The sequence below is a fragment of the Lepus europaeus genome, chromosome 3, assembly GCF_033115175.1.
Source record: "Lepus europaeus isolate LE1 chromosome 3, mLepTim1.pri, whole genome shotgun sequence".
Lineage (NCBI taxonomy): Eukaryota > Metazoa > Chordata > Mammalia > Lagomorpha > Leporidae > Lepus > Lepus europaeus.
Genome location: NC_084829.1, coordinates 138,869,523 through 138,891,287, shown reverse-complemented (window position 1 = coordinate 138,891,287; position 21,765 = coordinate 138,869,523). Strand labels below are relative to the sequence as shown.

At 43.7% G+C, this 21,765-nt stretch overlaps 1 protein-coding gene across 4 annotated transcripts in view; it reads left to right on the top strand.

Annotated features, from left to right (window-relative positions):
• Window positions 1-21,765, top strand: part of NHSL1 (NHS like 1) — a 287,111-nt gene that overhangs the window by 202,111 nt on the left and 63,235 nt on the right. For all 4 annotated transcript variants that reach the window (XM_062186828.1, XM_062186832.1, XM_062186829.1 and 1 more), the window contains exon 2: window positions 9,257-9,409. In XM_062186828.1, coding sequence (XP_062042812.1) covers window positions 9,257-9,409 — 153 coding nt within the window. The remainder of the gene's footprint in view (window positions 1-9,256; window positions 9,410-21,765) is intronic.

Below are 21,765 nucleotides of genomic sequence, written 5' to 3'. Positions count from 1 at the left end.
TGGAAGATCTCTCTGTCTCTCCCTCTTTCCTATCACTCTGCCTTTCAAAGAAAGAAATCTTTAAAAGTAAGAAAATAAGATAAAGAATAATTTTTTGTCTATACTGACTAGTGATTTTTCTTCAAGCTACTTCCTTCAAATTCTTATTATCCTAAGAGCTTAAAAAACTTTTAAAATTTGTACTTAAAAATAGGGCTGTCAGGGAGTGGGCATTTAGCCTAGTGATTGGGGTGTCTGTGTCCCACATCAGAGTACCCGGGTTTGCCTCTGGCTTCAGGCTCCAGTCTCCCACCAGTGCGGACCCTGAGAGAGAACAGTGATGACTGAAGTAATTGGTTTGCTGTCACCATTGTCAAAGACCTGGATTATGTTCCCAGATTCTGGCTCTAGCCATGGCCTAGCCCTGGCCATTGTGGGCATTAGGGGAGTGAACCAGTGTTCAAGAGCTTTCTTCATCTCTCTGATTCTCCAATAAATAAATTTTAAAAAACTAGAGTTGTCAGATTCAACAAATACAAATACAAGATAACTAAATTGAAATGCCAGGCAAATGATTAATTATATTTTAGTATAAGTATATTCCTATTCAATATTTGGGGCATAGTAAATTTTTTTAAAAGATTTATTTATTTGAAAGAGTTGCACAGAGAGAGGAGAGGCAGAGAGAGAGAGACGTCTTTCATCCACTGGTTCACTCCCCAATTGGTCACAACGGCCAGAACTGCGCTGAGAGAGACTATCCATCTGCTGGTTCACTCCGGAAAGAGCTGCAATAGACAGGGCTGGGCCAGGGTGAAACCAGGAGTCAGAAGCTTCATCCAGGTCTCCCATGTGGGTGGCAGGGCCCCAAACACTTGGGCCATTCTCCACTGGTTTTCTCATGCCATTAGTGGGGAGCTGGATTGGAAGTGGAGCAGCTGGGATATGAACCAGTGCCCACATGGGATGCCAGCATTGCAGGCAGCGACTTTATCTGTTATGCCATGAAGCTGACCCCAGGGTTTAATTTTAAAAACCTTACAACTGTGGTTCCTGAAATATTGGCAATTGGATATTCTTAATCCTAAATACTTCAGACTAGGAATGTGCTAGATTTCAGATTTTTTGAATGTTTGAATACTCATATACATAATTAGGTATCTTGGGATGGGATCCAAGTCTAAATATGAAATTCATTTATGTTTTATATATACCTTACACACATGGAAGTAATTTTACATTATATTTTGTTGTGATTTTTTTAAAAAAATTATTTATTTATTTATTTGAAAAGCAGAGTGACACAGAAAGAGAGAGACAGAGATCTTCCATTGGCTATTTCACTCCCCAAGTAGCCACAATGGCCAGGGCTGGTCTAGGCTGAAGCCAGGGGCCCAGAACTCCCTCCGGGTCTCCCACATCTGCATCAGTGGCCCAAGCACCAAGTACAGGTGGGATTTTCCATTTGTAATGTCACATTGGTGCTCAAAAGTTTCATAGTTTGGATTCTGGATTTATAGATAGGGAATGCGCCAACTGTATAGACTGGTAAAGTCAGGGTGATAAAAACTGAGAAGTTGAAGAAAGAGCAGAAAAAACCTAGCTGAGAATGAATTCTGACCTGTTTTTGTGTGGATTTTTGTCCCAGTGTCCCAGGGTCTTTCCCTACCTCTGAGGCCCTTTAAAGCCATTCCTCTCTAGCACCAGGGGTCTGGTAAGATGCCACACTGGCCTTCCTGCTTTCCTTCTCCAATGCCTTTGGGGCTCTCTTGCTCATTGCCCACGGATCACCTCTCTATGATAAGCAGGCCCCTGCCTCTGTGTACCCCCTAACCTTGCCTCCACCACATTCCCCAGGAGCTCCCACCAAGAGAATTCAGACCCCCTGGGTGTCCCATGAGTCTGCCCTACCTCCCTCCATTCCTTCACCCCAGAGTCTCTTTCGGCTCTCTTCTTCTTCTAAATGGGGCAGGTGTGCTGTGTCCTTTTTCCCAGGGGCTTCACCTTATTCCTCTCCCTAGGCTTACTCATTGTGCTGCCATTTTGATTTGTTTGGGTGTGACTTCCCCATTGGACTGTGAACTTCCTAAGGGCATTGTTTGACTCATGTTTAACCTGAACTAATGCAGAGCAGTGAGTAAGTACTCAATAAAATGGTTCAGTGATTGAACATAAATGCACTGTTGCTGCTAAAATGTGCCTGGGAAGTAGTAAGATAATGATACAAGTAATCACATGATGCCTCGGAGAAAATTTGAAAAAGTTGGTTAGAAATAAGTTTTTCATTTCATAGAAAGATTAAGCAGCTAAGTTGGAAGTTTTTGAATTAAGATACAAATATTACACTGTGGTAGTGGTAATAAGATTCCCACACCTTGGACCAGGATTGTTCAGGCAATGTCAGGGTATAGTTTTCTTTGAAATATTTAACAGTATTTTTAGAAAACCATGATTTAGGGGCTGGCACTGGGGCATAGTAGGTTAAGTACCTGCCTGCAGTGCCAGCATTCCATAGGGTGCCGGTTCAAGTCCCAGCTGCTCCACTTCGCATCCAGCTCCCTGCCAATGGCCTGGGGAAGCAGGTAAAAGATGGCCCAAGTGCTTGGGCCCCTGCACCTGTGTGGGAGACCCAGAAGAAGCTCCTGGCTCCTAGTTTCAGATAGGCCATTTGGGGAGTGAACCAGCAGATAGAAGGCCTCTCTCTCTCTCTGTCTCTCCTTCTCTCTGTAACTGTCTCTCTCAAGTAAATAAATAACTCTTTAAGAAAAAATAAGAAAACCAATAAATACCCTTAAATATTTCTACTATTTGTATGTCCTAATAAGAACTCTTGTGTGAGGTATTATTAACCTGAATGTATTAACCAAAGATATCATCTAAACTTGATATATACTAAAGATGTAGGAATCATTGGGCCCTGCACCCCATGGGAGACCAGGAGAAGCCCCTGGCTCCTGCCATCGGATCAGCGCGGTGCGCCGGCCGCAGCGCGCTACCGCGGCGGCCATTGGAGGGTGAACCAACGGCAAAGGAAGACCTTTCTCTCTGTCTCTCTCTCTCACTGTCCACTCTGCCTGTTAAAAATTAAAATAAATAAATAAATAAATAAATAAAAGATGTAGGAATCAGAACACCTAGATTCTCACTTTAGCTCTGATATGCATTAACTTCTTAATCTGAGTTTTCTAATTTTTAGTGGGGAATAATTTGCCTATGTGATTTATTGAAAAAATAGCTATAACATTTGAAAAATTATTTATTTCTTGTATTTGAAAGGCAGAAAAAGAGAAGGGCTGAGACAGAGAGATCTTCCATCTGGGAGTTCACTCCTCAAATGCCTGTGACAGTGGAGGCTGGGCTAGGAGCTGGAACTCAGTCCAGGTCTCCCATGGGGATGGCATAGACCCAATTAAAAGAGCCATCACCTGCTACCTCCCTGAGTGTGCACTAACAGGAAGCTAGATTCAGAAGCTGAGCAGCCAGGATTCAAACCCAGGCACTTCAATACTGCATGTAGGCATCCCAAGCATTGCCTTAACTGCTGTGCCAAATACCCACCTGTGTAGCCTTAATAGAACTAAGAAAGTCCCTTAGAAGCAGTTTCCAGGGAAAGCAGATTGCCTGAAGTTAATCTGTTGGACTGGTGGATTAGACTGTTTCTCACAGCCTGATGGATCTCTCTCTCTCTCTCTCTCTCTCTCTCTCTCTGTCTCTGCCTCTGTCTCTGTCTCTGTCTCTGTCTTTGAAATGATTGTCAGGTTTTTCTTTTATTGCCATTCCCTCCTTGAAGTTTTTACTTGAATCTCACCTTCTCAGTGAGGACCATCCCATCTCCCATTTAACACTGCAGCCTGGCAACCTCCCCACCCCCAAAGCCCCTTTTATCTGCCCAACTTTTTCATTGGTCCATTGCAATTTCCTAAGAGAAGCTCCCTGAGGACAGTGCTCCCAAGTGAGATGCCCTGGAAGCTGGAGCATGTGTAGGGTCTGTGGTCTTGAAAGAACTCGTTGTGTTTTCAACCAGAAGTGTGTTTGGTAAGACACCTCACCTCAAAAGTTTGTGCAGTGAGACCTGGGGTGTTTGCACCCAGAACGCTACCTGCCACTCAGTGAGCAGAGCCAGGTCACTCTTGCTGATCCGTTTGTTTTCTGAAGGGCAACTTTGCTCATTTATTGAGGGCAGGTATTTAGTCTGACTCAGTCCCAGTCACTGCCCATTTGCCGTCTGGTAATTTAATTACTTTTAAATAGAGCTCTGTATAGCAAGGGGCACAAGTTGGACACCTGTGATAATATGCATACATGTGCATAATTTATTTGGTTGTTTGCTTGCTTTTATTGTTTAAAAAATAAGATGGAGAGGATACAAACATTTGAAGAGCAGTCATTCCAGAGCTTTCCCTAGAGGGAGCCCCTTATATAAATTTTATTCTTTGACTAAGAGCCTTTGTTATAAACTGAATGTTTTGAATTAGTGAATTATTACATTTTTCCATTCAGTTATAAGTCTGGCCCAAAGCTATGAAATAAGAGAGCCTCTAAATTGTTTCAAAAACTGTTTTGACGCGAAGTGGGCCAAGGCGAAATGTGAGGAGCCTCATTCTCCTTGGTACCTTTTTGTCCTATGTCCTATTCTCCTGGTTCTCCTCCTCTCTATTCCCATCCCTTTACTGTTGGGATCATGTTCCCAGGGCCTTGGTGTACCCCACTGCTGATGTTCCATCTCTCTTGGTGTCTCCCCAATTCTCTGTGGTTAATTACAGACCGGCAAAATGACCAGACTCTGGTCAACTTGAAGAGAGGAGGGACTTTGGAAGTCATAAAACCAGGCACTTAGGTGATAATTATACTTAAATAAAGATTGACATGACTGAGGTACTTTATAGGTTGTCTCATTTGTGGTGGGGAAGTTACACTTTTGTGTTGGGTGGAGTTGTTTGTGTGTGTGTGTGTGTGTGTTTCCCTTTCTCTCTTAGGAGTTGTGGCAGTTACATGCAAATCAGAGCAAGCTTTGGAATACCTAATGCCGGCTCTCTATCACTGGCAAAAGTGGGTTAGAAGACATGGCATCCTAATTTGCACAAAAATGCAACCAAGTCATCATTTGCAGTTCCTTAGAGATTCTCTTCCAAAGTTTTACTGCTTATAAATGTTCCTTTGGTATGGGAGGCAGAGTCTGGAGGCGTGGTTGGGAAACAATAGTTTGGTTCTTTTTTTTCCCCTAAATCAATTCAAATCCCATACAGCCTGAATTCACTGGAGAATCAAGGAATCAACAGTGAGGGAATCCCTGGCTGCCTGCTCAGCTTCTGTCAAAAGCCCTGGATGTTCCTAGTGACCTAGTGAAAGTGGGGCACACCACTGTTTGACCTTGGGTTCCGAGGAGGAAATTCTGCGCCGTCTTTGGGCTCAGCAAAGAGAAAGGTCTGGTCCGTTGGAGAGCAAAGGGAATGAATGAGCCCTGAGGCAGAAAGCCTGCTGTGGCTATCATGCAAACAAGACCTGTGATTGGCTTTCCCTTTCTTTCTGCGCCTGTTGTCACTGGCTGCTCTCAGCCTTAAAGATCAGGTTTCAGTGGGAATTTTTCAGGTTCAAGGACTGCTAATGATTTGTAACTGCCTGACAATAAACCTAACCTCCAGGTTACCACAGCTCAGGCAGATATCTAAGGATTAGAGGAGGAGGAAGAAAGTTAGACTCTGGAACAGAAAACAGCAACTTGCCACCTACCTACTGGACTGAACTCTTGAATGTCACTTCGTTTCTAAGCCCCGTGCAGGTGTCTTAGAAATGGTGGTCTTCATTAATGCAAAGATCAAGTCTTTCATTAAACTTTTTAAGAAGAAAAGTAAGTAGTGTGTGTGTATGTATGTATGTGTGTGTGTGTGTGAATGTGTTATGTCTTTCTGTTTTATGTACTACTTCATCTTTTCAAGTGACAGAATTAGCGTGTGAAATGGCAGAATTGGTGTGAGCTAAACTCCACTGTGTGCCAGTTTGCTCGAATACCTCAGATTTTACAGCAGGATTATGTGATCTTAGCATGTCCTATGTATTTATAGTTGGGATTTTAAGTGACTTGACTTCTTTGAAGAAGGGGAGAGAATTCTTGTATTTCCTTTTCAGTTCCCTTGATAGACAGTGAATGAGCAGTGTTTTGATTCTTTGGCTAAATAAGCAGCTGTGGTGAGGGAGCTTCAGGGGGTGTATCACAGAGTTTTGGTGGGAATGATCCTCCCACGGCCCCTGGCACTGCCTGACATGCAGTTCTGAGCTGGGCGACAAAGCCGACACGCTGTCTAGACTGTTGGGTGATTGTTGTACAGAGCTTTTATGATGTGACTGCATTGTGTGCTGACTGCTGTTTTAAACTTCTTTCATCCTGATGCTTCCTCCTTCCTTTGAAAACATAATTTTTACAACTATGTGGCTTTGTTTTTGTATCACTGCTGGCTTGTTTTCGTGTCGTTTGGGACCTACAACCTGAAGTAGAAGAACGCGAATCAGTAAGGGCATTGGTTAGAAAAGCTTTGGAGAAAGCAACAAAGACTAGCACTCTGGGCTCGTTTTCTGCAGCTCCCTTGCTGGAAAGGCTGACTGCGGATGGACTGATTAAAATCTGCCCTGGCAGGAGTAGGATATACCAGGGAAGAGACAACTGCTCTTTCACGGGAGCCAGTTGGTAGCTGCGCATTGGGGCTGATGGTGCAATTACAGACACTCGTGCCATTACGTGGATTTGACTTGTAACTGGCAAATAGGAAAAGTTTCCATTTTCAATATTTTCCAACTGTGGGATATGACAATTCAATTAAAATAAATGGATGTCAGCAGGAAAAAAAATGTTGTTAATGAGTTCTGGATATACTTTGGGGGACATATGGTGAATTTCTCACTGTTGGATTCTCAGAAACATGAGAATTAAGTCAGGCCTTTGTGGACTGTATGTATTAAGATTAATAGGTATATGCCCCGTGCAACCCACATGTTCCGCCGTTGATTATGTGAAGTATTAGGTGCCACATTTACACGCTGCCTTTGTCACCCATTGGAAGGAGAGAGTACACGGGACATTTCTGTTTTTGTCTTGATGTCTGGTCCTTAATGTTTATTTTCTCGCTTAGCAACTTATGGAGGGGATGGGATCCTTTCAGAAATACACTCATAGAATTGTAAAATTTAGTAGCTAAAGAGAAGACGATATAGGAGTGCAAGCTAGGCTGTGGCTCGGGTTTACAGGGGAGCTGGGAATGGCACAGTCCTCCTTCAGTGATGGCTTTGAAGTTAGGGGCTGCTTTTGAACCATTTTCCTTGTCCTTGCCACAATCACGCTTTATGTGTGTTATTTTGTTAAGCTAAGAGACTTAAGCACATTAGTTTATTTGATTTTTAAAAAAAGATTATAGAGATAAGGAGCAAGAGATCGAGAGAAGGGTCTTCCATCTGATGATTCACTCCCCAAATAGCTGTAACATCCGGGATTGGGACAGACCGAAACCAGGAGCCAGGAGCTTATTCTGGGTCTCCCACATGGGTGTCAGGGACCCAAGCACTTGAGCTATCCTCTCTTGCCTTCCCAGGCCCATTAGCAGGGAGCTGAATCAAAAGTGGAGCAGCAGAACTCGAACCAGTGCCCATGTGGGATGCACTGCAGGCAGCCCCACGATGCAAGCCCCGTTCATTTCATTTTTATAATAGCCCTCGTAACTGTACTATGGAATGTGTTTAGTTAGCTTGGAATGTGTTCCGATACATTTAGTAGTTCAAGCACGCTCTCACACTTTTTTGAGATTCTCCTTTATGGTCTGGTTTCCAGGTTCATGTTCTGTTGTGGAAATGGAGCTGCCCAAAGTGAACTGGCCTCTCTTACTCACATTTCCAGTATTTGCTGGCTCACGGAGGCTACACCTGCCACCTCAAGGAGATGCGTCAGCATTGGTGGGTGGGGGTGGGGGTAGGGGACTTTCTCTCAGACTGCTCCTGTGTGTCTTCTGCCTGAGACACATAGAAAGTGTTTTTTAAAAAATTATCAATGAATTTGTTTTGGTGCTGTCAGCTACAGTGTTGTCCCACTCTTACCTCAACATCAGTGGTATTGTCAAGGAAAATGAAATAAAGAGGTCTCAAGCTCTTGAGGAATTAAAGGAAATTATTATACAGATTTATGTTAATCTCAGGATTACTTGTTGTTTTCCTCATTTGATATTTTGATCTCTTTTCTGTTGGGGAAATTCACTTGAATTGGATTGTGTTGGGAAAAGTCAATTGCCCTATAATTTAAAAAATTTTTAAATATAGAAGTATTCCATAAAAACAATAGATAAAGTTTTGTAGCAAAAATGGATCTCTGCTTCTAAATATACCATTTAAATATATTAAATTGAACACTTATGCTTAATTTTCAAAATTTTTTATTGGGTTTGCAACAGTGATATTTTAAAGAAATGCTTTAAAGGAAAATGTCAACTTCCTGGTGAAAAATTTGTTTCTATCAGGATAATCTAATAGTTGCTGACACAGTGGCGTTATATAATTGAATGTTTGTTGTGGTTAAGTAGGAATCACGTAGCTATTGGAAGTCTACCAATTTCGTCAGTTGCTTCCTAACAGAGAAAAGACCCAAGATGCTAGGAAGCAACAAACAATGGGAGCAAACAACTCTATGAAGACAGTATAGGCAGTTTTAGTTTTTCCTTTACTGACAATATGGTCAATATGGTCAAGATCCCTGGAGTTCAAGATTAAATCCCATTCAGAATTTGCTCCATTTCCTCCTGGTCCTTATTTATGAATGTGCTAAGCACCAAGACCCCATCTGTTATTTATTTATTTGTATTTTTTTTTAGAGGGAGAGTGGGGAGAGAGAGGTAAGAAATGACGGGTGGGGAGAGTGAACAGGGAGAGAGAGAGAGAGAGAGAGAGAGAGAGAGAGAGAACACCATCCAGTGGTCTACTCTCCAAATAAGCCTGCAATGGGCTGGGCCAAAGCTAGGGGCTGAAAACCCAAACCAGGTCTCCTATGTGGATGGCAAGAGCCCAGTTAACTGAGCCGTCACTGCTGCCTGCCAGGGTCTACATTAGCGGGATGCTGGCGTCTAAGAACCAGAGCTGGGAATCAAACCCAGGCACTGTGTGGGACGTGGGTGCCTCAAACACGAGGCTGATTGCCCACTCCCGAGATCCCAATATTGATGTAATCGGCTTGGAGACATTGAAAACTTGGAGACACTGAAAAAGAGATTTGAAAACTGACTTTGCCCTACCTTTCCTTCCACAGCCGTTTCCAACCTAGATGAGGAGAGTCGCTGGACAGTGCACTACACTGCCCCATGGCACCAGCAGGAAAATGTCTTCCTTCCCACCACTAGACCCCCATGTGTCGAGGACCTGCACCGCCAAGCCAAGCTCAACCTCAAATCAGTATTGAGGGGTAAGCTGTTGCCCTCTGCAGGCCTGTTATTCTTGGTTTACTGACTGTTAGAACATAGATCTGATCCCTGTCTGTAATACATCCCTTTCTATCAAATGCATAATATTCCACATCTTCATAAATACAACTTAGTACATGCCTAACGTGCCCAGTCTCTGGGAAAAACTGTTTACAGATATGCTAATCTATCTTCAAAGAACCCGCTTTTGCCTAGAAACCTTTAGCATATTTAAACCACAGGACTCATAGAATCCAAATGCACGCCTGCCAGCATGGGAAATTTGCCTCTGCCTTTTCAAAACCATTGCAAGTATTCAAAGTCAACTTGGGAGAGCTGGTACTTTTCAATGGTTCCTTCTCTTTGGTTCAAGCCAGGTAGAAAGTCTAGATGGCAGGCTTGGAAGGAGTGCTATGTAGTTAGATTTAGCAGAATTTGGGCAGCATCCGACTGGGCTGCTCTGAGCATAGGTTCTGTCTGCTGGTGGCCGGTGGAAAATACAAGAAATATGCAGTCCTATATCCATAGAAAAATTCTCATTTTTACTTTATTGTTGATGTTAAAAAGAGGAACTGTGTGGCATAGGGGGCCACCTAAAGATGATAAAGAAAGGGAAGTGGTTTTTTTTTTTTTTAAATTTTTTGAAGGTTTACTTATTTATTTGAAAGGCAGAGTTACAGAGAGAGAGAGGGAGAGATAGAAAGAGATATTCCATCTACTAGTTCACTCCCCAAATGACAACATTGGTTGGGGTTGTGGAGGCCGAAGCCTGGAGCCTGGAATTCCATCCAGGTTTCCCACGTGGGTGGCAGGGGCTCAAGCACTTGGGCCAGCTTCTGTTGTCATTAGCAGGTTGCTGATCAGAAGTGGAACAGCCGGGACTCATACATTGCAGGTCGCTTAACCCGCTGTGCCCCAATGCCGACTACAGGGGAAGTTCTTTATAGAGGAAATTTCACTTTTATTTTATTTTTTATAAAGATTTATATATTTGAAAGTCAGAGTTACACAGAGATAGAAGGAGAGGCAGAGTGAGAGTGAGAGTGAAAGAGAGAGAGAGAGAGTGAGAGAGAGAGAGGTGTTCCATCTGCTGGTTCATTCCCCAGTTGGCCACAATGGCTGGAGCTGCGCTGATCCGAAGCCAGGAGCCAGGAGCTTCTTCTGGGTCTCCAAGGTGGGTGCAGGAGCCCAAAGACTTGGGCCATCTTCTGTTGCTTTCCCAGGCCACAGCAGAGAGCTGGATCGGAAGTGGAGCAACCAGATCTTGAACTGGCTCCCATATGGGATGCCGGCACTGCAGGCAGCAACTTTACCCACTACACCACAGCGCTGGCCCTGAAAAGTCAATTTTAAATGTAGATGTTTTGTGAGTGCAACAAACCAAAGTTTTATTGCCAAAGCCACTCCTCCTATATTTCTTACCATATTTTTGGCAAATAATTATACAAAACATTTCGACCTTCTATTAGGAAAAAAATGTTTTTTCCTCTATTCCCAAATCACAGTCAACACGGGAGACTTGTGTCCTCCAAAGGTGAGAGATGCGCCCAGCAAGCAGGCCGTTGTGCAGCAGTGGTCACCAGCTGGGCGTCCTCTCCTTCTGCTCACTTCTGACACTGTGGAGGTGCCTTCCCATGGAGTTGGGATGCACCAGTCTCCTGGCACGTGGAAGGGTTCTCATCTGCCTTCCTGCAAACCTCCACGTGTTCAGTTATCTGCAAGCTCCTTGAACCCTGCCCTTCTGAGTTTTTATGGGAACACTGCATAGGTGTGATTGCTAACAGGCTGGGTGGGGAAGCCCTGCAAGGCCCTTCGCTTCAGCTTCTCCTTGGCCTCTCTGAGCAGGCCTCCTCTGCAGTGAGAAGGGCCTTAGACCTTACTGTTGGGTGAGAGGAGAGCAGAGAATTGTTTTATGGGCAGCTCCAGGGCAGGTGGGACAGATTAGAGTTTCTGTGACTCCTCTTGGAGAGTAGAAATTCTAGTTTCTGTTGCTTGTCCTGGGAGAAGGAGTTGTGAGCCAGGAACCACAGAAGAAAACCCAAATCAATCATAATATCAGAATAGTAATTATGAAAACGAAGTATCTGTTGTTTATCTGAGATGCAGCTTAACTGGGTAACCCATATCTTATCTGACTGTGGGAGCCTTGGGTCTGGGGAAGATTCTGTCATTGCGCAAAGAAGACCCAGCATGAGATCCCTGGTTGTTAGGATCATGTTTATGTGTTTATCAATCATTTATAGCTGACTCATTCCTTAATCTACCACCACTATGATTGCTAGCTAACATTTATTGAATACTTCAACTATAATGTCAGGCACTGTTCAAAGCCCATGAAATGTTTTACCTTATGCAGCCCTCTCAATAATCCTGTTTGCTATTACTGTGTACAGAGGGAGCAGTGGAGGCACTAATATTAGAAACTTGCCCAAATCTCAAAGGCAGTCAGCAACAGGACCAGGATTTAAACCTGGACAGTCTGAGGCTGTAGAGCTTCTATGAGGGCTGCTCAAAAAAAAAAAAAAAAAAAAAAAAAGTTTGTGGAAAAATGTGTATTCTGAAAAATTCTGCATGGATCTCAAATGTTTTGCACTAAAATAAACATTTAATTCCATTTTCCATGAACTTTTTCAAGTACCCTCACATTGTGCACTGCTATACTGTGCTGCCTTTAACAGCTATTTGTTAGAAGTCTCTTACCCTGTGAAAAATGCACAACACAAAAGATAGGGTCATGGCGCTTAAGTAATTTATACTTGGCATCTGTAGTGCAGATCACAGTGTGAAATGTGCTCAAGAGATGTGCCAAAAATCACTGTTTAGGAGTTCAAGAAAGCAGATCATGTCTGCTCGGAGGGAGAATGAGTAACTGCCAGTGTCTTCACCATGCATTTGGTATTTTGAACAGAGCTATACAAATATTTTAGGTCATTACCCTATTTTTTCTTCCTTTAACTTTTTAGAATGCTTAGATAACTCATGTATCCTACAGTATCTCGGATCTTATAGTCTTGGCATTCAACGGGCACTATTGGGCTCCCTTTTTCATTTAACTTGAGTGGCATATATTTACTGACTGCAAGCTTAAATGAGAAGAATGACATTAACTTGGCTCATTTGTTTGGCCTTGGAGTCGTACTTTGAGCTGTGTTGCCTTGGTAATGATGGTCAATGCATGTACCTAAAGCCAACCAAAATTTCTTCTAGATCCCCTAAATTCTTTGAGATTTATATTCAGTAAATATTACTGGTGAACTCTACTTACACCCTACCCTCCTCCACCAAATAATTAACATAAAAGCTAACCAACACATTCCCCAGGCAGGGCCTCCTCATTGTTTCTTTGCTGGGCTCCCCAGCAGCGGGGAGAGGCATGGTCGGGCTTGCAGAGGGGGCTTCCATGAAGGTATATGTGAGTTTGACTCATCAGGCTCAGACGTTTTCCGCTCAGTCTCCAGGAAATTGTGCCTTTCCACCTGTTCCATGTGTTTTCAAGTTTGAGATCAGTACTTTTCTTCCCTTTGAAAATTGAACATGGGTGTACAGACTTTCCTGTTTTATTTCTTTTTTAACTGTTTAGTACATCCTTATGAAATTTCATCAACAGTGGTGTTGCCTAAACTTGAATTTTCTTTTGCAAAGATAAATGCTTTCCTAATTGCTTTAATGCTCTAAAGGGTTCGTCAGAGGGATTACTATTAATAAAATTACCAACTGTGGAAAATTCTTGGAGCCCCACCTGAAGCAAGATTTACATAAATAATAACGTCACAAGCAGTGGGTGGGAAAGATGAAACGAGAAAGAGCACTGAGTTCTTTCATTCTTCATTCATTTACTTTTAATCACGTGTGTAGAACTTTGTATACCACTTCTTCTGCAACACCCTAGCAACCTTAGGCAAGTGTGAGTGAGAGCATTTATTGCCTCATTGTCAGAGAAGATGTAAAAACAGAAAAAACTGAATCCTTGAATAGGTGGCTTGATGTTATATAGGGTATCCATCTAAGTTAGTTCAGCCCCCCCTTTTTTTTTTTTTTTTTAAGATTGATTTATTTATTTGAAAGCCAGAGTTACACAGAGAGAGGAGAGGCAGAGAGAGAGAGAGAGAGAGGTCTTCCATCCGCTGTTTCACTCCCCAGTTGGCCGCAATGGCTGGAGCTGTGCTGATCCAAAGCCAGGAGCCAGGAGCTTCTTCTGGGTCTCCCACATGGGTGCAGGGGCTCAAGGATTTGGGCCGTCTTCTGCTTTCCCAGGCCATAGCAGAGAGCTGGATTGGAAGTGGAGCAGCCAGGACTCGAACTGGGTCCCCTATGGGATGCTGGCACTGCAGGTGGCAGCTTTACCTACTACGCCACAGTGCCAGCCCCATAACCTCCATTTTTTTTTTAAGTTACCTTGCAATAGTTGTACATTTTTGTGGGGTGCAGTGGACTGTTCCTACACATGTATATGGTATACATTGATCTAATCAGGTAATTAGCATTTCCATTTCCTTATCTTTCCTTTGCGTTTGAAGTCTATGAGCGCCTCTCTTCTAGTGTTTCATACAGTATTGAAAACTATGTTCACCCATTCCCCAGTGTGAAATGCTAGAACTCACCACTTCTGTATTCCACACCTCTTGTCCAGCTTCCTTCCATCTCTCTTCCCTTCTAGTCTCTAGTAATCATTATTCTAAGTTCAAATGGACTTTTTCTTTTAAAAATTTTTTATTTACGTAAGGTGAACAAATTTCATGAGTTCGTATATACGGATTCAGAAGCATAGTGATACTTCTCGCCCTACTCACTCCCACCCTGGGCCCCACCCTCCCTCCTCCTTCCCTTCTTATTCTTTTAATTTTTGCAATGACTTAGTTTCAATTTATTTTATAATCAAATTAACCCTTTACTAAATAAAGAATTTAACAAATACAAGAAAAAAAAAACCACTGTTCCTCAACAATAGACAGAAGGGCTGTAAACAATAATCTAACCTCAGAATGTCAGTTTTGCTCATACACATTATATTTTTTGTACTCTATTAGTTACCACATATCAGGGAACGCATATGGTATTTGTCTTTTTGGAACTGGTGTATTTCACTAAGCATAATGGTTTCCAATTGCATCCATTTTGTTGCAAAAGATGGACAAATCGAGTTTTTCTAACCCACAAATCAAGAGGGAACATCCAGTATTTGTCTTTGTGTATGACTTATTTCACATAACCTAACCACCTCCAATTCTGTACATTTTGTAGCACATATCAGTCATTCTTTTCTATGGCTAAATAATAGTCTATTGTGAATATATATCTCATATTTTTCCATTTATACACTGATGGCCAGTTTTGTTGATTCCATATCTTGGCTACTGTGAATAGTGATGCAGTTTCCAGAGAAGTGCAGGTATCTCTTTGGTGTATGTTAATTTCATTTCCTTTAGATATAGATACTCAGAAATGGGATAGCTGAGTCATATGTAATCTATTTATGGTTTTTTGATGAGCCATTGTACTGGCTGTACTAATTCACATTCCCTAATTATTTACAATGAATAACCTAGTTTTTTCTTTTTTTCTGTTCTTACTGTGACCTTGCCCACAGTTTTACAAAAGGAAGACCATTTATTAATGTGAGGTAGGTGGGTGCCTTAAATACCATAGTACAAATTACTCAGTCAATTTTTATGGAGAGTTAAGTTCTGTTTTAGAAATTTTAAACATTTTTGTTTGTTTGAAAAGCAGAGACAATGAGAGACAGACAGAGAGATCTTCCATCCACTGGTCACTGGTTCACCCCACCCCCCACTCCAATGCCCACACAGCTGGGGCTGGGTCAGGCCAAAACCAGGACCTAGAATTCAATCCGAGCCTCCCAAACAGGTGGCAGTAGTCCTAGTATTTGAGCCATTCCTGCTCCCACCCAGGGAGTATCAGCAGGAACTTGGAATTAAAAGTGGAGCTGGGACTGCAACCCTGACACTCCGACATGGGCGTGGCTGTCTTAACCACTTGTGCTAGGCTCTGCTTTTTTTTTTTTTTTTTGTAGGATTATTTATTTATTTGAAAATCAGAGTTACAGAGGGAAAGAGAGAGACAGAGAGAGAGAGAGAGAAATCTTTCATTTGCTAGTTTACTCGCCAGATAACTGCAATGGCCAGGCTGAAACCAGAAGCCAGAAGCTTCTTCCAGGTCTCTATGTGAGTGGCAGGAGCCCAAACATTTGGGCCATCTTCTACTACCTTTCCAAGGCCATTAGCAGGGAGCTGGGTTGGAAGTGAAGCAGCCAGGACTTGAACTGGAATGCACATGGGATGCTGCTGTTGAGGTGGCGGCTTTACCTGCTAGGCCACAATGCCAGCCCCTATTCTCTGCTCTTGAGAACCATAAAATGTGCAAGGGAAATGACACAGTGAATTCTAAAAATTTAGTAACTAATTATTGTGAGCATTTACTCATTAAAATGGTACGGAAATGCCTAGTGGTCAGTCAGGTGTTTGAGAAAGGCACAGGTTTTCTGGAAAATACTTATGAAAAAGATGAGTTTGTTTGGTACATAAAGCAGATCGTAAGTATAGCTTTGTCAGTATTTTAATTGATTTATTTTCATTGTTTTTGAAAGGGAAAGAGAGAGAAATCTTCCATCTGCTAGTTCACTCTCTAAATGCTTGTAACAGCTATGGCTTGGTCAGGCCAAAGCCAGGGGCCTGGAACTCAATCCATGTTTCCTGCGTGGATGGCAGGAACTCAACTACTGGAGCTATCACCTGCTACTTCCCAAGGTGCACCTTATCGGGGAGCTGGGATCAGAGGCAGAGCCAGCCGCTCTGATATGGGATATGGGTGTTCCCAAGTAGTGACTTAGCTGCTGCACCAAATGCCTGTCCCTATACCAGGAGTTTTAGAATGAACTAACAAAAGTTCCTGGCCTCCTGGCTTCTTTTTTTTTTTTTTTCTTTAAGATTTATTTATTTATTTGAAAGACAGAGGAGGCAGAGGCTAAGGGAGAGAGAGAAAGATCTTCTATCTGCTGGTTCACTCCCCAGATGGACACAACGGCTGGAGCTGCGCTGATCTGAAGCCAGGAGCCAGGAGCTTCCTCTGGGTCTCCCACACAGTTGCAGGGGCCTAAGGACTTGGGCCATTTTCTTCTGCTTTCCCAGGCCATAGCAGAGAGCTGGATCAGAAGTGCAGCAGCCAGGACTTGAACTGGCACCCATATGAGATGCTGGCTTGGCAGGCGGCAGCTTTTACCTGCTGCACCACAGCACCAGCCACGCTTCTGGCTTTAACAAGCTGAACTTGCTGTCTTGTGTCCAGACTGAAGTAAACAGGCCATAGGCCAATGGAGTGTGTATGAGGTACAATGGGCACTGCCCCCTTGCCCACTCCCACATTACAGGGGAGAGAGTCTTTCCAGATGTATAACATGCCATGTGGATCATCCAGAGAGGATTTTCTCCCATGTGTAGTTTCACATGGGAGCTTTTCCAAACAGCAGAGATCTTCTATTTTTGCTGTTGACTAGTCACTGGCGAATCTGATAAAATTTGGCTGTCGCACTCTGAGATCAGTTGCCTTGGTTTTGTTGATGTGTTTCCTTAATAGAAATTTAGGTAAGGATTCACTGCTAATGAAGATAAAAATATGCATCTAGATTTTTTAAAGATTTATTTACTTATTTGAGAGGTAGAGTTACAGACAGAGGGAAAGACAGAAAGGTCTTCCATCCACCGGTTTACTCCCCAAATGGCCAAAATGGCTGGAGCTGGGCTAATCCAGGAGCCAGGAGCTTCTTCCGGGTCTCCCACATGGGTTCAGGGGCCCAAGCACTTGGGCTATCCTCCACTGCTTTCCCAGGCACATTAGCAGGAAGCTGGATTGGAAGAGGAGCAGCCAGTACATGAACTGACACCCATATGGGATGCCAATGCTGCAGGTGAAAGCTTAGCCTACTAACCCACAGCCCTGGCCCCTGTACCTAGATTTTAAAATCCTATTAGGATACTTGCTTTAGGATACAGTAAGATTCCTGGCTAGCAGTGAGTAGTGAATTTTTGAAGATGGGCCCATTATGTAGGAAGAAATGATTCAACTTCTTACTGAATTCCCAGAAGAATTCTACTTGGTATCACCATTATTGTTTGATTCCTTCGTAAACCTCATTGGAGATGGCTGATGATAAATTTGTCTCAACTCATTAGATGTTTGGTTTTTTTAAAAATTTATTTATTTACTTGAAAGTCAGAGTTAACACAGAGAGAAGGAGAGGCAGAGAGAGAGAGAGGGAAGGAGGTCAGTCGGTCAGCCTTCCATCCGCTGGTTCACTCCCCAGATGGCTGCAACGGCCAGAGCTGGGCTGATCCAAAGCCAGGAGCCAGGAGCTTCTTCTGGTCTCCCACATGGGTGCAGGGGCCCAAAGACTTGGGCCATCTTCTACTGCTTTCCCAGGCCATAGCAGAGAGCTGGATAGGAAGTGGAGCAGCCCATATGGGATGCTGGCACTGCAGGCGGCGGCTTTACCTGCTATGCCATGATGTGTGCCCCTCACTAGATGTTTATTTGCATAGTTTTTAACTTCACTTAAAAGACCACCATTAGGGATAGGGATGAGCTCAAGGAGTGGCTAACATTTTTTTCTTTATTACCTGTGGGTCTCATTTGACAATTATATTAGAAGCTGAAATAAAAATGAGTCATTTTAAAAAGTCCATCCCAAAAAGCCTAACTTCAGAGAGAGATGAGCATCATTTCTCACGGGATGTTGAACAGGCAATTTAGTTACCAAGGCTGTGTGCATTCCTGCCTGAATTGGTTCACAGAGCATCTGTTGTTGGTATCAGAAATGTTCTGTAGTCACAGCTCTTTCCCAGAGAAATAGATGCATGTTAGCAGGTCAGCTTGCTCCACTGCTCTAGAATTAGAAGTGTGAGCACCAGGAGTGGAGTGTTAGCTCTGGCCTTCGTTCCTTTAAAGACGGAGGGTTCTGTTTATTACATCTGGAAGAATAGGAATTGAGAATGTACAGGGGAGAAAACCAACTACTTGTAGCAGGTGAATAACAACAGTTGTGTGGGGAACTGGCATTATGGCACAGTGGGTTAAGCCACTGCTTGCAACACCGCCATCCCATACTGGAGTGCTGGTTTGAGTCCCAGCTTCTTTGCTGCCAACCCAGCTCCCTGTTAATGCCTGGGAAGACAGCAGAAGATGGCCCAAGTAGTTGTGTCCCTGCCACCTCCCCACTTCCCCTCTCTCCTGGATGGAGTTCCTGGCTCCTAGCCTGTAGGCCTTGCCCAGCCTTGGCTGTTACAGTCGCTCTCTCCCTTTCTCTTTCTCTCCCCTCCACTTCTCTGTCTCTCCTTTTCCCTTTTGTTCTCCCTCTCCCTTTCTTCCTCTTTTGTTACTCTGCCTTTCAAATGAATAAATTAATCGTGGGGGTTAAAAAAAAAAAAAAAAAAGATGTTATGTGTGTGTACAGCCAGACCTGTTTCACGTTAGAGAATGGAGTACCTCTCTTAAAATTAAGTGCTGAGTCTCCGAGTGGTCCCAGTCAGGTTTCTCTGATGAACGGGCAGCTTCATCTGAGGGTGCTGCTTCTGCCTTTCGTGGTCACAGAGCCTCCTGGGCCCCTGTGGGTGGAGACAAGTCTGTCCATCTTGGGAGAGGTTGTGGACTTCTCTCTGGATTGATGAAGAGTGTGTGGATCCCTGGGGTATCACAGATGGCCCGCCTCTTTGGTTGTAGATCCTCCGTTTGGAGGACCCCAACACTCCACAGGCTTGGTTGGGAGGTGCCTAACACAATGTGGCTGGTGGACATTGATCCTGGAACAATGCACCTACCCAGCCCCTCAGTTAACTCAGTCACGTTGCTTTGCTCACCCTGTGTGGCCACACTGAGTTCCTCCTCTTCTTCTCTGTCATTTCTTATTAAAAAACATGAATGATAATAGGGTTAGGTACATAAAACATGGCCAGCTTAACTAGTAAATGTAAAGAGACTGTCTATATAATTATTACCTGCATCAAGAAACAGAACATGACCTATGCCCCTGGAGCTTCCTGTGTTACCTTTCTCATAGGAAATTCCTGGTTTAATGAGAAGTGCTTGGGTCACATTCAGTGTCCAGTCCTGACTCTGTTATATCCTAGGATCCTGTGCATTATTTGAGTTGTTTTCTAATGATTTGAGGCTTTTTTCATGTTAAAGCATATTTTAAATACTTTATTAAATACTTTATTTACTTGAAAGGCAGAGAGAGAAAAACAGATAGAGAGAGCTCTCCCATCCTCTGGTTCACTTCCCACATGCCCGCATTAGCCAAGGCTAGGCTAAGCTAAAGCCAGGAGCTGGGAACTCAATCCGGGTTTCTCATGTGCATGGCCAGGACCCAGCTACTCGAGCCATCTCCTGTTGACTGCTGAGGTGCACGTGAGCGGGTATCTGGAGTCAGGAGTGGAGCTGAGACTTGGACCCGGGCATCCTGATTTGGAAAGCAGGCATCCTGAGGGACAGTGTGATGTCTGTGCCAGCTGCCCACCCTGAGATTATTTTCTCAGCTACCAAGATCGCTGTGCCTGTTTTCATAGAAATAAAATGAACCTATTTACATAGTACCCTCATTGTGCAAGTAGTCCACCTTTGTGAAGACTTTTAATTTTAAGGATACTGGAATACAGATAAAATAAGCTAGGCAAAGTATAAACTCAACTGCAAGCACTATATCATTAGTTTTTTTTGTTTGTTTGTTTTTGTTTTTTTTTTTTTTGGACAGGCAGAGTTAGAGAGACAGAGAGAAAGGTCTTCCTTCCATTGGTTCACTCCCCAAATGGCTGCTACGGCCAGCGCGCTGCACCGATCCAAAGCTAGGAACCAGGCATTTACGAAGTGAACCAGCAGGTGGAAGATTTTTCTTTTCTTTCCTTTCTCTTATTTTCTGCCTTTGAAATAAATAAAAAGTTAAAAAACATTTTCTAAAGTAGGCATAGAAGGGAAAGGATGTGGGGTGTTGTTCTGAAAAGTCACCAAACAAAGGTAGGAGGTATAATTGTTTAATTTTCTAAACCAAAGCGACATTGACATCTTGTTCTGTTGTCTTTAACCATTCCAGAAAATGAGAGCATTAGACCAGAATTCCCATTCCAGGGCTGCTAGGACCTCTTTGACCTTAGCTTTCTCCTCTGGAAAGTAATTTATGATTTTTTTTTTCTAAACTCAAAAATTCTGATTGGCCTTTCAGTTTGAGGGTGATATGTGTGAAGTTCGTGGGCACAAAGTTATAACTGACTGCCAAGGGGAAGCCCTGACAAAATGGGTTGAAACTGAGTTTGTACAACATGCAAGTGTTCTCAGTGCATCGTGCCAGTGAGACACGGGGCTGGGTCTGCAGTGCAGAGATCACCAACGCAAGTGCGGTCCTCCAGGTACTTAAAGGCAGCCGAAGAGATAAAGTGTGTGCATGAATAACTCATGGATAAGCTCGATGACGGTGGTGGCATTACTAACCCTCACCCGCCCCTGGGTATTCTTTAAAGTACGACTTGGATCTTGCCTCGCCCAAGATAAGTGTTCCTTTCCAGCTCCTAAGCTCCTGTGCATCTGAGAACCTTCCTCCTGAGCAGACCCATTTGTCTCCTGTCTCATCTGCCAAATCTCCCCACTTCTCCCTTGCCTCTCTGCCCTCCGCCCACGTTCTCGGCCTTGTGCCTTCACATGTAAGGGTCAAGCTCTTCCGTTGGGAAGCCAGCCTGTCAACTTGTCTTTGCCTCCACACTGCATGTCCCAGGCTGTGCCTCTTCCCCTCTGGATCAAAACTTTGCTAATTTGGCCAACTCCTGTTCACCTAGGGAGTCATCCTGTAGGTACACGTGCCCCCACACAGCTCTGCTGGCCTCCCCAGGGCAGCCCCCTTCTTTTCTCCACGCAGTGCTACAGAACCTTCCCTAAACTGTCCTGGAGGTCCTGTGCGGGTGTGTTTACACAGGGCTCTCTCCACCTGGCAGTGGGACCCTGGGGAGCAGGACCTGGTCTTTTGTCTTGGGTATCCCCAGCACAGCCTGCTGTGGCGGACAGAAAGTGTTGTTGCATTTGTAGAGGTCCTGGAGGTGTCTGGAAAAGTTGTTTGGTGTGTAGGGGAAGATTGGAGTCAAAGCTACAAAAGGACTTGAGGAAGTGACAAGATTGGGAATAGAAGAGCAAGGGGCCATGAGTAGAAGAGGTTGAGCTGGAAGGCTTCGTTTTAGGGCTCTGGACAGAGGAGTCAGTAAAACAGCACTGAGGGAAGAACAAGTCAGCCCGGATGAGGCAGTCATCACGGTGCTCCACATGCAGACAGAGTCCGGGGAGAGGACTTTACCACTTTTTTAAAATTTCA